We start from the raw sequence: 16,235 nt of genomic DNA on the forward strand, positions 1-16,235 counted from the left end.
CATAAATAGAACCTACTCAAGTAACCTCTCTATACCTCAAAGGTGTTGACATTAATATCCGTCTTCCTACTTTTTCTAGCCTTTCCTGTTATTCTTGTACATTACTGGCAGAATAAAAATAACCTTTGCTTTTTTTATTTTATTTTTATATATTGTCCACCTGCATTTGTTATCCCTTCCTTGCCATCGCCTTATTTTTGTCTGAGTCTGTTTCTTAGTTGTAAGACCAATCACCAACATCGACCCCCCCCCACACACAACAAACTGAAAGAAAGGTGTAGTAGTTACATGAGGAACCTATTGTGTTTCGATGTACGTGTAGCATCACAATTGAGTGGTTTGGCTTTGCACACTCAAGCCTGGATTGTTAACTGTATGAGTGTTATAATACATCTATACAGAAATCATAGGTGTATGTCCGTGCCAAAAAAGATGATTTAGAGTCAAATTTTTGTCTTGATCGCCTTGATAGGATGTTATTCAGCTTTTCACTACAAACAGACCTGCTAAAAGAGATTCCAGGATTCAGCATTTGTTTACTATCTAGTTGTAGGGATGTTGTTTATGACCCTTTTTCTTGTTCAATATTCTATTTCTATCAGATGCGCTAGATACAACTACTTCTATCAAGTTTCGTTCGTCATCATGATTTTCTTTTCCAACAAAAAAGCCTGGGACAATGGAATGGAAACAGGCTTCCAATAAAGTGTTGGATTAAAAATTTCATAATAGTTTCCAAGTTCGACGTAAAACACCTGAAGAAAATTGTGTAGAAGACGTTATTGATTGTATTCGTATATAGAGCAATATCTAAAAATAGAAGCGGAGAAAAATTACAACGCTTTGTATTTTTTTTTAGATTAGGTCCACCTCCACAATTTTCTTTTCAATGACACCTTTTCTAGGTTTTCGACTATGCTGAATACGAAAATCGCATTGCAATTTTGGCAGAAATAATTAGTTATCGAGATATAAAAAGTTGTATTATGCATTGTATTCTTTAGCCGCCATCTTTTTTACGCGCGGGCAGTGTCAGTCATAGATGAGTAGATTTGTTTATGGCGCGTGCGACGTGCGTAAAAAAGATGACCGCCAAAGAATACAATGCATAATACAACTTTTTACATCTCGATAACTACTTATTTCTGCAAAATTTTAATGCGATTTTCGTATTCAGCATAGTCGAAAACCTCTCTACAAGTCGTCATTTAAAAGAAAATTGTGGAGGTGGGTGGACCTAATCTGAAAATTTACCCAACGCTTTCGGAAGTCAAATTCAAGGGCAGATAACTCATCTATCAAAACAAAATCCAGAGAATTAATAAAGAAAAATAAATAATAATGAATAAACAAATTATAAAAGAACATATAATTCTTTTAATAAATAAATATTTCTATTATGTTTTGGTTTTTAATTCCGTAAAAAGAAAAACATCTTATTCCCCCCCCACATACACACTTTATTCGTCTTTAATAATAAAATATTGTTATTGAAAAAATAATAGAAATGAAAATTTATTAAAATTTTGGATAATTTTTTATATATATTTAAACTTTAAAGACTATCTAAAAAAATATTATTTTAATATATGTTTTTAATTCATTCACGTCGGAACTGTCAGCAGAGTTAACTTGACAAGATGGCGGCCCCCTGCACGTGGACTAACCTTGTGGACGAATATTTTTCCGGAGTTAATAATTGTGCAGCCTCGAAGATCGCTACAGGTTCGTTATTTATCTCGAATTTTATCCTATTGTACCATCCTATAATATGGATCTGGACGTAATTCCTTGTAAAAGTTTATTTACTGCACGATAGCGTCTTCTCTTAGGTTTTGAAAAAAGTTACTCAAAACACACATTCAACAAATATCCCACTTTTTTTTTTTAAATATAATATAAAAAAATGTAAAAAGAAAAAGAAAAGGTTTTTAATTAATTCGATTGTGCGTGATTAAATAATTTTCCGAATTTTTATTTTGGTTCGTGATACGATCAATTAGCTTTATTTTGATATAATAAAAATAAAACTTTCTCAGTTTTTTTTCCCCCAACTTAAAGATTATAATTTTCTGTTAAAGTATATCATTTGTTTATTGATTCAAATTCTTTTCTTTTTTTTTTTTCATAAAAAGTTAAAACTTACTAACTGCAAAACCAATCTATCAAAATTACCCTTTAGGTTTTCAAAAAAAAAATTCGGTATACCAAAAATTCTTTCTTTCATTGTTCTCCGAATTTGTCAAAATGAGTCATTTTTTTTTTTTTTTTTTTAACAATTGAAACAATTTGAATTGTTTTTTTTTTGTTTTGTTTTGTTCTCTAGAAAATAATTGGTTCTTTTTTAGAATAGTGACTATTCCGTGAAATTCTGTGCTTTCAGTTTAGAAGTATCATTGAACTATAATACTTGATATTTCCTTTTTCAACTGTATTTCTAATAAATTTAAAAACATCAAAATCAATTTTGAATATTTAAATTTAAAACGCGAACATCGTGCCGGATATTTTATTTGTTTTTGTTAATTGTGACTGCGCACACGCATGTTTACGTGACTTGCACAATATTAATCGAATATTTATTGAAATCGAAAAATACAAACAAAGCAGACATTTATTTTAATGTTTTGTTAATAGTTGTAACTCTTCAAAATTTTAAACATTTTTTTGTCATATTACTTTTCATGGAAACATTGAAATTTATGTTCGATAAGCCCACGACAATTTGTTGGATCCCAAAACTTATTTAATTTTCGAAAAAAAAAATCCATTTAACTCATACACTCATTAAGCGTAATTTAGAATTCGTGAATTAATACTATTCGTTTAATAAGCTATTGTAAGGAATGAGTATTGGGAAAATTACAGTAATTACGGAGTCGGTCCTAAGTATAGACGGATGACCACGACCCAGTCCCGGAAATGCTCGAAGTAGTTTACAATTTGAAAGCCCTCTTACTTAAGGAATAGATTTTGTTAAAGTTTTCAAATCGAAAACTACTTCAGCCATTTCCGTGACTGACTCGGGATTTTTCGTGAATCTTCTGGACTGACTTCGTAAGTACTGAAACTATTAGTTTTTTTTTTAAATTCCAATCTATTTCTACTGGAAGTTGTTGAAGACTAAGGAATGTGCGTAATTTAATTAGAATTAACCTAGATTTTCGGAGTTTTCGAAACCCCCAACCTCCACTCGACTTTTTCTTAGTCACAAGAATTGTAAGAAAACCAACTTTTTAGAACAAAAACAACTTTTGAAATGTACTTTCTCTGATTTCACAACTTTTTGTAAACAAAATAAAATTTTAGAGAAATTTAATTTATTGAAATTATTTCGACGAGGATAGCGCCGCTATTCTCGACGAAATAATTAAATAGCGCGTGTAAAAAAAAAAAAAAAAAAAAAAAAAAAATTAGAATTCATTTAAATGAATTTTAATTTTTATTATTTTTTTTTTTTTTTTGCATATAAATTTCAAGTCAGAAATTAATTTCTAGTCAGTTTAAAAGCTATGCTTGTACAAAGAAAGGCGACATATCAAATAAGGGAAATAAATCGTGAAACAAGGGAAACTTTTTATTAAATTGTTCAGTGAAACTACAGAATAGTTATAAAACATCCTCCCCATGTTAAGAATGGCTTCCTAAATGTTATTTCAGCGCGGTAAGTACCAATTTAGTTAAACAACAAATAGCACTTATATTAAATTTAAACTAAATAAAATTTGGATGATTTCCAGTTCTGTTTTCGTAAATTTATATCTAAAATATTTTTTAAAATAAAGTAATTTAATTATATAACTAACAATACGTAAAACTTGAAAGTAATCTGAAATATGCTTTCTAAAATTGGAGTTATACCGGTAAAAGATTGCAGAAACAGGGGGTATAACTTATACCCCCTGTTTCTGCAATCTTTTAATGATTACAATGGCTGGCGTGTACTACTTTGTAAAAATTTAATGAATAGAAAAATTACTTCACTCGTGACACCTAGGAATTTTGAAGTTTGTATGTACAGGGGGGAAAAAGTCAAATATTATGTTTTGGGAATAGTTGACGATTTCGGTATTTACGTAGTCAGTCCCAGAAATGACCGAAGTAGTTTGATTTGAAATCCACAAAAAATGTAAAATGGCAGGCATGCGAAGAGTTCGGATTCAAAAATATAACCCCTCAAAAAAAAAATAAAATAAAATTTCCCCCCAAAAAAACTTTAAAAGAAAAGGTGACGTTCAAATCATAAACTGCTTTGTTCATTTCAAGGACTGACTTTGGGTTCTCCGTAAGTACTTTTGGCACTTCTGCATGACAGTGACATATTAGCAAAAGAGACGAGTTATCTCCCCTGGTCTTCGAAAGAGAAATGACATCTACCGGCGATTATATGAACCTCAAATATAAACAAGTGCTTACGATGACGCAAAAATATATCCCGAAATAAATAACACAAAAATATATGAAAATCGAAACCTTGAAAAAAGCTTATTGATCCGTGCTAAAATGATAACGTTATTATTTAAAAAGCCATTCTTAACTTGGAGAGGGGAGGGTGTTTTGTACCTATTCTGTACTTTAACCTTACAATTGAATAATTAAAAAAACATATAAAACATATAAATTAAGCTGGGAAATACGATTTAAAAAATAGCGCGGATCGGTAAGTGCATTAGCACCAAAAAAAAAAAAAAAAAAAGTACCAAAATATAATTTTAATGTATTGATATAATTTCTTTTCAATGAGTATCAAAATATAATTTTAGTTTGTCAATGTTGCAAAATAAAATTTTAAAAACATGAAATGTTTATAGAGATTTAATAATTTTTTTTTTTACAGAAAGATTGTTTTTTTTTCACAGTAAGATTGTATAAACATATATCAATTTAAAAACATTTATAGCAGTTTAAGAATAATTTGTTTGTTTTTTACACAACGATAGTTTTTTTTTTTTTACACAGTAAGATTGTATAAACAATAAACATATATCAAAATATAATATTTATTTGTCAATGTAGCAAAATAGAATTTTAAAAATATGAAACATTTATAGAGGTTTAAAAATAATTTTTGTTTTTTGTACAGAAAGATTGTATAAAAATGTAGCAAAATATTTTAGCTTGCACGCACTTTTAGAAAAGGAAGAATTATCGACCCCTGTTCTTTGGCTGACAAGTGACATTGGATGGCGGTTCTTGAAACTAAAATACACACATTCGTCTCATATCACTCACTGTCCTGCAGAAGTGCCATACTTTTGAACTACTCCGTAAGAACTAAAATCTGGTTTGGTTTACAATCCATAGAGATTAAAAAAAGTGACCAAAAAAAAAAAACCCTAAACAAATATGAAACAAATGTTACCAAAGGCAAGATAAGTTTTCTACCTAGCTGAATGCGTTTTTAGTGTTTTTATTTACTTATAAATGTTTATGCAGTTTGAATGACAAAGTGTCAACCGTTACACTATTACAAGGAAAAATGGCAGCGTGGTATCTTATATCTTTGAAGTCTTGACGAGTTAAAGAAATATACAAAGTACTGTTTGAAACCCAGCCAATAACTGTTACTGTGACATTTATTGGCTGGTTTTCTAACAATATTTTGTATAATTTTGTAAGAGTATCTTGTGTAGTTTCTGACGTGTAGGAGACGGGGAGTCTCGTCGTGGGCAACGAAGCGTTTCACTGAAGAACCATGGCAACACACAGCGAACCAACAAACAATGACAGCATCGGCGCGAAGGTAATTAACAAAGCTCAGCTGACTGCACGAATAGAAACGGAACCCAACGATCACTAACGGAACGTCACGAACGTCAGAACCCGACTGCCTCGCACCTCCAATGGACCGATTTTTATTCCTCAAGATGGCCTAGCTAATTTGCATCCCCGCGAGATCTCGCGAGATTCCGTCTCTAATAAAAGCAGGCAGGCGCCATCTTGGAACTCTTTCTTCCGCTGCCCCGACCACAGGATCAGCCACCACCCCGCACGCCAGGCACACACGTACCCTCTTGCGCCGAGGGCTACGGTTAGTGTCACACTTCTCCCTGGTCTCCAGATCACATACGTGACACTGCGGACGTAGCCGTTTGATTCGAGCACTCCTGCGGAGGGGTATTGCCGGGACTTCCTCATCGGAGCTCTCAGAAGTGGCATCGGAAGCATCAGCATCAGAGCTCTCAGTTGAGTCATCAGGTTCGTGGGGCACGGGTTGGATCCATCGCTCATCGTCGGATGACTCGCTACTTCCACTGCTCGCCGATTGGTCAGCGCTTAGAGCGGGCCGGACATCCCTTACGTGGCGCGGAGTATCATCAACTAGTATGGCCTGTTCACTGATGACGCCGGTGACCCGCTCCCTCCAAAAGCTGCTGGTGCACCGGCCGCCGGGTGGCTTCACCCAAACGGTGTCTCCCACTTGGTATGTCCCCTGGGGTTCTCGTTGGTCGGGTAGAAACACTTCAATGTCCTTGACGCGCACGTGGTAGTGATGAATCGCATCAGCAGGCGCACTACCACCAGTCACGGCGTCCTTAGGCGTTGTGTTGTATCTGTAAACCGCTTCCGCGATCGTACACTTCTTCCTGGCCGCGATCCTCTTCACGGTTCGGTAGCACCGCTCTGCTATGCCGTTGCCGCTTGGCACATACGCGTATCGGTGTCGAAGGCGGATCCCCCAGTTGTCCATAAAATGCCTAAATTCCCTGCTGCAGAACGCCGTGTCGTTATCCGTGAGGATCTCCTCAGGCGGCCCCCTTTCGTAGAATATGGATTCCAATTCGTGGATGACAATGGTGGAATCCTGCCTCGCTAATTGGCGCAGAATCGCGAACCTCGTTGGCCCGCAGTCTATCAGCGTGAGGAAGTGTTGGCTGCCGTAGTGGGTTATATCCATACCCAACCGACTCCAGGTCGCGTCCACTCCCAGCTGTCCTTTCCGCCATCTGGTTTGGGCGGGGTCGATGGACTGGCACGTTTGGCACTCCCTGACCACTGCTCTTACTGCGCTTTTTGGTATTGATGGTCTAGCCAACTTCACAAAGTAGTAGGTCCGTTGTACTCCGGGGTGCCCACTGTCGTGATGTATCTTCCTGATTTCGTCCTCCTCGACGGAGGCAGCACACAGAGGCAATGGCTTAGCTTCTTTCTTCATAGCCTCATACCATCTCCGTGGTACCCGAGTGAGCTTGTCGGCGAGGTTGTAGTCCGAGGTGACGAGCACTACGTCTACGGACAGGTTGTACTCCGTCACCAGTTTTTTCACAGTCTCCAGCCTCCGTCTTATCAGCATTTCGCTGGTTGCCTTGGTGCGTGCCCTGGCCTTGCTCGTGAGTGTGTCCGACACCCAGTGAGTCAGTGTGCACACGCAGTTTCTTCACTTCCCATTGAAGTGCCAGGTTAATGCCCTTTATTACAGCGTTGAGTTCTGCCAGGTTGATATGGGCAGTATCATTCGCCGGTCGCAGCCAGCAGGCATCCTCAACTACGGCCCCATCTTTCTCCAAAACTACACTGATCGCTAGAGAACTTGCGTCCACCCACACGCTCAGTTCATCTCCCTGCACGCACCAGTCCCCTGTGGCGGGGTCATTCTTTTTCACACTAGCGACGGCCTCCTTTAACATTCGAACCAATAGTTCGTCGGTTATCTCATCGTCCTAGCCTTTGGTGACCGCATTTGCCCTCCTTTTTATGACGCCTGTCGCCGCACGAACCCATCCGCATACTGGAAGGTGCCCCACAAGTTTCCCGCACAGGGAGAACACGGTACGTCTTGTGTAAACGTCGGGAACTGCGGTTCCACGCCTCCACTTCAGGATCCCTCGCTCCTCTTGAACGCTCAAGCCCAATATGCGGGCGCCATCCTCAAGCCGCTCAGAGTCCTTGCAGTTTAGACCAAACTCGGCAAGTTTGGATCTTACGCGCGAAGATGACACAATATCTTCGTTCACGTATATATCGTCAATGTACGCCGATGTTCCCTTTCTGATCCATTCTTCTTGTGACAACACAGCATTGACGATAGCCTTCATTATCTGGGGTGCTACGTTTAGCCCAAATCCGAGTCGCGTAAGACAGTATCTCTTCCCGGAAAACATCACTGTCTGGAAAGGCCACATCGCCTCGCCGATCCGGACCTGCAAGTATGCTTTTCTCAAGTCCAGTAGGGACACATTGGACCCCTGCCGGCGCCACTCTCGCAGCTTGCTGGCACAGACATCGGCGTCCACTGTGAACGCATCAACGTGCGCATTCAACTCGCGGTAGTCCATTACCAGCCTCACCTTTGACTTGTTAGGTTGGGCAACTGCCATCAGCGGTATCAGGCCCTTGGGGGGTCCAAGTTTGTCGTAGGGGTATGGAATCAGCCAACCGTTCTTAATCCATTCACGGAGCTCGCTTTCGTATGCAGGCCTTATCTGGTCGGGCATACGGTACTCTGCCACTTTGTTTTGTAGTTTGGTCGGTTCCTTGTCTTCTGATCACCTCCAAGTGGCGGTCCACGCCTTCTGTTGGTCGTCGAACTCCGCACTGAAGTCCGGCTGGTCGACTCTTAGTGCTGCGCACACCGGGGGCCTATCCTGAAACTCTACAATGCCAGCGCGCGTTATGCGCACGCCGCCCAGGGCTTTGATGGCGTCGTAGCCTAGCAACAGGTCGAAACTCAGCGGCTTTTTGCGTGTCACCAGCGCTTCGACGTTGGCCGAGTTTCCAGTTCTTGTGCGAATGTGTACCACACCCACGCCGTAACACATTCGTATTTTTCCAGTAATGGTAGTTATCCTGACGTTCTTCTTTTTCCACGCCCGACAGAAGTCCGCACACACTATGGTGCAGGAGCAACCGTAATCAAGGAGGGCTGAACATAACGTGTCATTAACTCGGACCTGAATGACAGGGAGCGCCTTGTTTATTTTCTGTTCGGGGAAGAGGTCGGCACTGGCACCTTGTCCCCATCCCCGTTTCCCGCACAGTCTCGGGCCAAGTGCCCAGTCTTGTTACAGCGGTAGCAGCGAACAGCCGTCGACCGCCTTGATACTCGAGTAGTCACACTTCTCCTCAGCGCTGAGTTGCTGATATACAGCGAAGGCCCCGCCGGTCAGCCGTAGAGTAATCACGCGCTCGATATTTTTCACGCCGGACAACTGACAATGTAACTCGACCTTCTCAACCCAGCTGAGTACCGGGTCGGATCCGTTGAATTCCGGTATCAACTTTAGATCGAACCTATCCGCCATTGAAGAAAAGAAAACCAAGTTCGGAGTGGGGGGTGGCCGAAATAGCTTGTAAGAGTATCTTGTGTAGTTTCCGACGTGTAGGAGACGGGGAGTCTCGTCGTGGGCGATGAAGCGTTTCACTGAAGAACCACGGCAACACACAGCGAACCAACAAACAATGACAGCCACGGCGCGGAGGTAATTAACAAAGCTCAGCTGACTGCACGAATAGAAACGGAACCCAACGGTCACTAACGGAACCCAACGGTCACTGTACTGATCGCCACAAACGTCAGAACCTGACTGCCTCGCACCTCCAATGGACCGATTTTTATTCCTCAAGATGGCCTAGCTAATTTGCATCCCCGCGAGATCTCGCGAGATTCCGTCTCTAATAAAAGCAGGCAGGCGGCATCTTGGAACTCTTTCTTCCGCTGCCCTGACCACAGGATCAGCCACCACCCCGCACGCCAGGCACACACGGACCCTCTTGCGCCGAGGGCTACGGTTAGTCTCACAAATTTTTAACTCCGGTGTCCCTCAGGGGTCCATCCTGGGCCCAACTCTTTTCCTGATCTACATTAATGATCTTCCAAATCACATCCTTACATCATTTGTAGACATCTATGCTGACGACACTACCATTTATGGTAGCACATCTAAGACAGTAAACGACCAAGTTCTCTCCAATTCTCTCTCCTCTGATCTTGAGCACGTAGTACAATGGGGTAAAGAATGGCTGGTTACTTTTAATGCATCTAAAACCAAGCTTCTCTCATTCAACATTCTGATCCACATCTGACATCAATTGAAATGAATGGCTCTCGTCTTCAGGAGGCCTCAAGTTTTGACAAACTTCTTGGCTTGACCATTACTCCTGATCTTAAATGGAACACGTACATCAAACTTGTTGCCAAGGCCGCTGGAAAAATGGTGGGATCTTTCTATCGATCCGGTAGATATCTCACTGCTGATGCTATTCTCTATCTATATAAGAGCCAGGTACGTCCAAGGATGGAATACTGTTGCCACATCTGGGCAGGAGCTGCTAGAAAGGACTTGTCCTGCCTTGATAGAGTTCAAAATAGACTTCGTAGCCTCGTAGGAGATGTCCTTTTCTCTTCCTTACAACCTTTATCTCACAGAAGAGATGTTGCGAGTTTGTCTCTGATGTATCGTTATTTTCATGGAAAGTGTTCGAATGAGCTTCAATCTATGGTCCCCCCTCGCCAAACTTTCACAAGAAACACTCGTCTAGCTGTAAACACTATCAATAATTCCCCCCACTCTTTATCTGTGCCTAAACCTAAACGTAGATTCCATGAACAAAGCTTTTTTCTTAGAACTGCACGCCTGTGGAATTGTCTTCCGTTTTCCTGCTTTCCGGCTGACTACAATATGGTTATGTTCAAGTCTAACGTAAATAAGTTCTTGATGAGCCATTCCATATAAGTTATCAACTTTACCAAATTTTCATTACTAATGATTACTATAATGTCCAATTTCTACTGTACACTCTTTAACCCTTATCCTTGAGTGGCCTCTTGGCCTTGATAATGTGGTGATGCCTATGTAAAAAAAAAAAAAAAAAAAAAAAAACTCCTTGTGGAAAGTTCAAAGATATGAGATACCACGTAGCCATTTTTTCTTGTGCTTGTGTAATGTACGTCTAGGTGTATCAGAAGCGGCCATTAAAAATGCATGATAAGAACTTTAATAATTCAAATTACTATCTTTCGAAGCTTATAACTACTTGAAAAATGTAATTCAAACCCGTTTTTCTTTCAATTAAAAGAGCAAAGACCAAAATTAAAAAAAATTGCAGGTTTAATAGCAAATTATGCAATATTTGTTTTTTTAAAATCGGTTTTCTTTAAAAAAAGATTTAAAGAAAACCAACGAAATTTTACTTACTTCGATTATAAAAATATATATAAATTCCAAAAAATCACTTACCTATAAAAAAAATACTATGCTATGAATATTTCCATTCTTCATTGTTAAGAATTTATCCATATTTATATTTTATATTCCATGTCTTTTTTAAATAAAATACTTTTTTAAGCAAGTATTTAAAAAAATGTGTGATCCGATGTTTTTCACAGTTGAAATAAAGGGAGACAAATATCTGCTTTTCTTCTAGTTGAAATCACCGATGGCTTTAAGCATCACAATTAATGTCTCTTTCTATTGCGTGCTGTAAACCAAAATTAGTATTTTTGGGCCACCGTAGATGAAAACCGAACACATTAACTTAATAGTTTTTGCCATTTAAAAACAAACCCATCTTACCGATTTTTTTTTTTTTTTTTTTTTTTTCTCTTGAGTTTTTAAATATTATATTTTATTTCTATTTTTTTTTTTTTTTAATATCTAAAAAAAGAAAACATTGAGTGAAATAGAAAAAATTGTCATCCGCATCCGATATTTACTTTACTATGTAAGCATCATGTGAGTTTTCGCTTTAAAAAAAAAAAAAAAAAAAAAAAAAGAAAAGGTTTTACACTTTGGACTTTACAGGTAAATTTCCAAAAAACTTTTTTTTGTTTTAAATTGGAATATTTTATTTATTGACTTTTATCTTCAATTTGTGATATATAAAACTTTGGTACGTGAATTATTTACTTTTTAATAGGCATTTCAAAATGGGGGGGGTGAATTTACAAAAAAAACGTTTGTCTAAAATATTATATTCTGTTTATTGGAAAGAGCATAAAATTTCACATTGGTCCTGAAAATATTGTAAAAATTTAATGAATAGAAAAATTTTGATAGATTTTTAAAGTTTAAAAATTGAAAAAAAAATTAACTCGTAAAATTCAGTTGATTTCATTATATAAAAAAACATGGCTGTATGAACGCACACAGGTGTAAAAAAAATCCCACAAAAATTCTGATACACCTAATGCATGTCTAGGTGTGTCAGAATTTTTGGGGAATTTTTGACAACCCTAACAGAAAACTGCGAATAAAATATAAAAAAACTCGTAATTTCTCTTTTTAAAGTGGGTTGTTTATTTTCTTTATGGAACATACTTCCAAAATAAACTATTAAAGTTGTTTTAAAAATAATAGAAATATTATTTTTTATTTTTTAAAAAACAGTATTTACAAAGTGCTGCACGCGTTCATGCAGCCATTTTGTTTACGTAATGAAATCAATTGAATTTTATGAGTTAAATTTTTTTCAATTTTGTCACTTTAAAAATCTATCAAAATTTTTCTATTGGTTCAATTTTTACGATATTTTCAGGTTCAATGTGAATTTTATGCTCTAAACCGAATATAATATTCTAGACAAGGGTTTTTAATTGTGTATTAAAATAAAAATAATTAATTTTCCCACCTCAAATTTATATATCACAAATTGAAGATAAAAGATCAATAAATAAAATAAGCTAATTTAAACAAAAAAAGAACAGTTATTTGCAAATTTACCTGTAAAGTCCAAAGTTTAAAACCCTTTTTTTTTTTAAACCACGTTGATTTTTTATTTTTATTTTAAGTGAAACCTTATAATCTTGTTATATTGCACAGAAAGTTTCGTTTAATTATGACAATTATTTCTACTTCATTAAATTTTTTTTTTTTTTTTTTTTTTTTTTTTTTTAGATATGTAAAAAAAAAAAAAAAAAAAATTCACTCCATAAAGAAGAAATAAAATATATTAAATCAAAAACTCATTTATTTCTTTAAGAGAATAAAAAAAAAATCACAATTTTGGTGACTGTTTTTTGTTTTTATCGGCAAAAACTGATAAGTGAAATGGACTATTTTTCATCTAAGGTGGCCCATATTTACTAACTTTTGTTTACAGACAGCAATAGAAAGAGACATTAATTCTGTCGCTTATAGGTACCATAGTTCATAACACTAAGAAAGGGAGACGGTTATCTCCCCTGTTTTCCAATTGTTATGAGCTGAAGTCGCGAGATTTTTTAATACTTGCATAAAAAAGTATTTTATTTAAAAAGGACATGGAATATAAAATATAAATATGGATAAATTCTTAACAATGAAGAATGGAAGTTTCTTATGTGCCTTTTATTAGAAATCAAAAATGCAATAAGGAAATTTAGGCATTTTCCAAAATAGCCAACAAAGTAAAAAAAAGAAAGTGTGATGCGTGAAAAAAGTACATATACGATAAACAAATGTTAATAAAGGCAAGCTAAGTTATTCTTCTAACTACCTGTATAAGTTTTTGTTTTAACTTATTTTAAAATGTTTTTTACTTTAAAAATAAAGGTAGTGTAAATAAATGTCATCAATTGTGTGGAAATCTAATGTTTTACCAGTGTTTTCGATTTTTGAGTGATTATCGAGGCTCGACTATGGCTCTAACTCGTTAGAGCCATAGTCGAGCCTCGATAATCACTATTTTGTTTTTAGATCTAACTCAACAGGCTTTACACTGTCTTTGAGAGATGTTTTAAAATAAGTTAAAACACACAAAAAATGATCCAAATAGGTAGAAGAGTAACTTGCCTTTGGTAACATTTATTTATTGTATATTTATTTATATTTTCACCTTTTTTTTTTTTTTTGTTTTGTTGGCTATTCTGGAAAATGCCCCAAAATTTTATGGCCCCTATTTAAGAAACATCTGTTTATCTACTCTATAAAAGGAACTTTGTGTTTGTTGAAAACAGCTGGGCTGATTTTTATGAAATTTCACACAAAGGTGCTTCATATGCCTGGTAGTGTTCTTAGATAGGTTTTGCATCAGAATGCCTTCGATAAATATCGATCAGATGAAAGCAGGAACAGGCAATTTTGACTAAAGTTAACACCTTACACAGTCTAACATCACAAGTGCATTTGAGAAGTTTTATTATCACAAGCCAAAAGGCCCAACATATAAAATCAACAGTAGGTTCTTTTATATGATAGGGGCGCATTCAAAATGAATGGCTTGAATTTAAGTTTAAAATGAAAACTTAAATTCAAGCCATTATATATAAAAAATAATTTTATGAAATCAACAGTATTGTAACTAAGTCGCTGCGGGGAGGCATGTGAAGCTTCCTTCCGGTGCACCATGATGGGTTCCCAACTAGAGCATATAATCAATCGACTTGATTAAGAAAATGGACGATTTCAACGTTGTATCTCACTGACAGTAATTTAATAAAGAAGTAAAATTTACAAGAATATGTAATATTTCATATACAAGTCGATTATTTTAGTCTATTATTAATAGTTGATAAAAAATTTGTATTACTTTGTGACTCTTTGAAATTTTAAATGAATTTGGAAGCATTTGTTGTTGAGTCATTTCTGGCTTTAAAATTTTTAGCAAATTATCACTATCATTATAATACCATAACAAAATTAGTTTTATTACAATTTGCTTCAATTAATTTCATGATCAAACCGTAATAATTTCACTTTTTAAATCCCATAAAATGTAGTAAATGACATAGTTAAAATGAAGAAAAAAAAAAAAATAAATAAAAGTAAAAAAATAAAAGTAAAAAAATTCCTGGAAAACGTTGGATAAAACTAGTTTAAAATGAAACCATTCAAAGTATTGTTTGTTTAATAACACTCATTTGTAATATGATTCTAATTTGGTTATTCAAAACCTTTTATTGCTTAGAAATATAGTATTTCAAATTTTAGTGAAAATAGATATAAGTAATTTAGTTTATTTTAGATTTCAAATGTTAACTTACATATTGAAAGAGTTTGAGAACCATTTTGAAGATGTCCTTCATTTTTTTCTTCTTTTATACCAATTACAATGTAGCAGTTATTTGATTATCATCCATTTTCTTTTGCAGAAATGTATCAATCACTCATTAAAAGATTATCATTCTTCGATCAGAATACTTTGCATCAGTGGTATTTCCACTGAACTATTGTATCTTGTTTTTAAGCATTTTTTCTTGAGTTGGAATTTTAAATATCCAGCTTAAGAGATGGCTACATTCCATTCTCACTTCAAAACAAAGGTTTAACATACGCAAAACAAATGAATTTAAGACCTAACTAATAATACAGACGTATGAATATCCTCCAACTTAATATGGCTACCTAATTCTTTCCTTGTTGTTTGTTGGTGAAACTATGAATAAAATTGATTTAACATAGTTTGTCCTTATAATCAAAATAATTATAAGTCTGTTTCTTACCAAAGAGAAGGGATATCTACTTAGTATGACTTTTTTATTACAATTGGTTCTCCTGCCTTACAAATGGTGACATTTTTCTTTCCTCTTACAACTACTTATGATTTGCCTCAGTAAATATTCAAAATAATATTTACAAATATTTTTCCGAAAGTCCGTGAATTTTTGAAAATCTTGAATAATAATAAACACTTCTTTTTCACTAAAATATGTTACTTTTCCGGGTTCTTATGTAGAATAGTGCACCATGAATTTAACTGAAATTCTAGTTTTGACAAAAAATTTCAAACTTGACAGAAGTTGTCCTCCACCTCCATTTACAGTTCCCCCTCACCCCACCCCCCAAAAAATTATAAGAAAACATTTATTCTCTGAATGTACATGTGCTGGCAATGTATTTGCTCTCCACGTTCGAGCATCAGCAGAAATTATACCCAAATGAACCCATGTAACAGAAGTTTGAGAATAAGTACAGTCTCTCCTCCTATTCATATTATTCTCAGTGGCAATTGCCTTTTGCAATAAAGACAAAGAATATTATATAAAAATAACATTTATAAACAACAACCATTAACCTAGTAATTAAAACAAATCAAGAAAATATAAACAATTTTTGTATTCATTTTTTTGTGGAATTTGTCCTCATCTTCATAGCTGTTGTTTCACCACGTTTTGGCCAATTCATTCTCTTGCCTTCTTCAGAGGATGAGTTGGTCAAAATATTGATTGGCGAGCTCTTTTATGACCAGCATGGAATTTTTTATTATGTTTGGTCTTCATGGCAGTTTGATCAGAATATGGATGCCATACATGAACAGTTCGTTTTCCACAGTAATGCTACCACAGTTGATTCGGTATAGTTCTACTAAATTAGGGATAT

General features: G+C 35.8%; 1 protein-coding gene across 1 annotated transcript in view; it reads left to right on the forward strand.

The window, feature by feature from the left end:
• The first annotated feature begins 1,607 nt into the window (after positions 1-1,607).
• The window catches only part of LOC145267130 (MMS19 nucleotide excision repair protein homolog), a 168,118-nt gene continuing 153,490 nt past the window's right edge, over positions 1,608-16,235 (forward strand). The window contains exon 1 of the mRNA XM_080123167.1: positions 1,608-1,725. Coding sequence (XP_079979293.1) covers positions 1,641-1,725 — 85 coding nt within the window. The 5' untranslated portion in view covers positions 1,608-1,640. The remainder of the gene's footprint in view (positions 1,726-16,235) is intronic.

This window comes from Euprymna scolopes, chromosome 42, assembly GCF_053919585.1.
Source record: "Euprymna scolopes isolate OS-2025 chromosome 42, ASM5391958v1, whole genome shotgun sequence".
In the NCBI taxonomy this organism is placed as follows: domain Eukaryota; kingdom Metazoa; phylum Mollusca; class Cephalopoda; order Sepiida; family Sepiolidae; genus Euprymna; species Euprymna scolopes.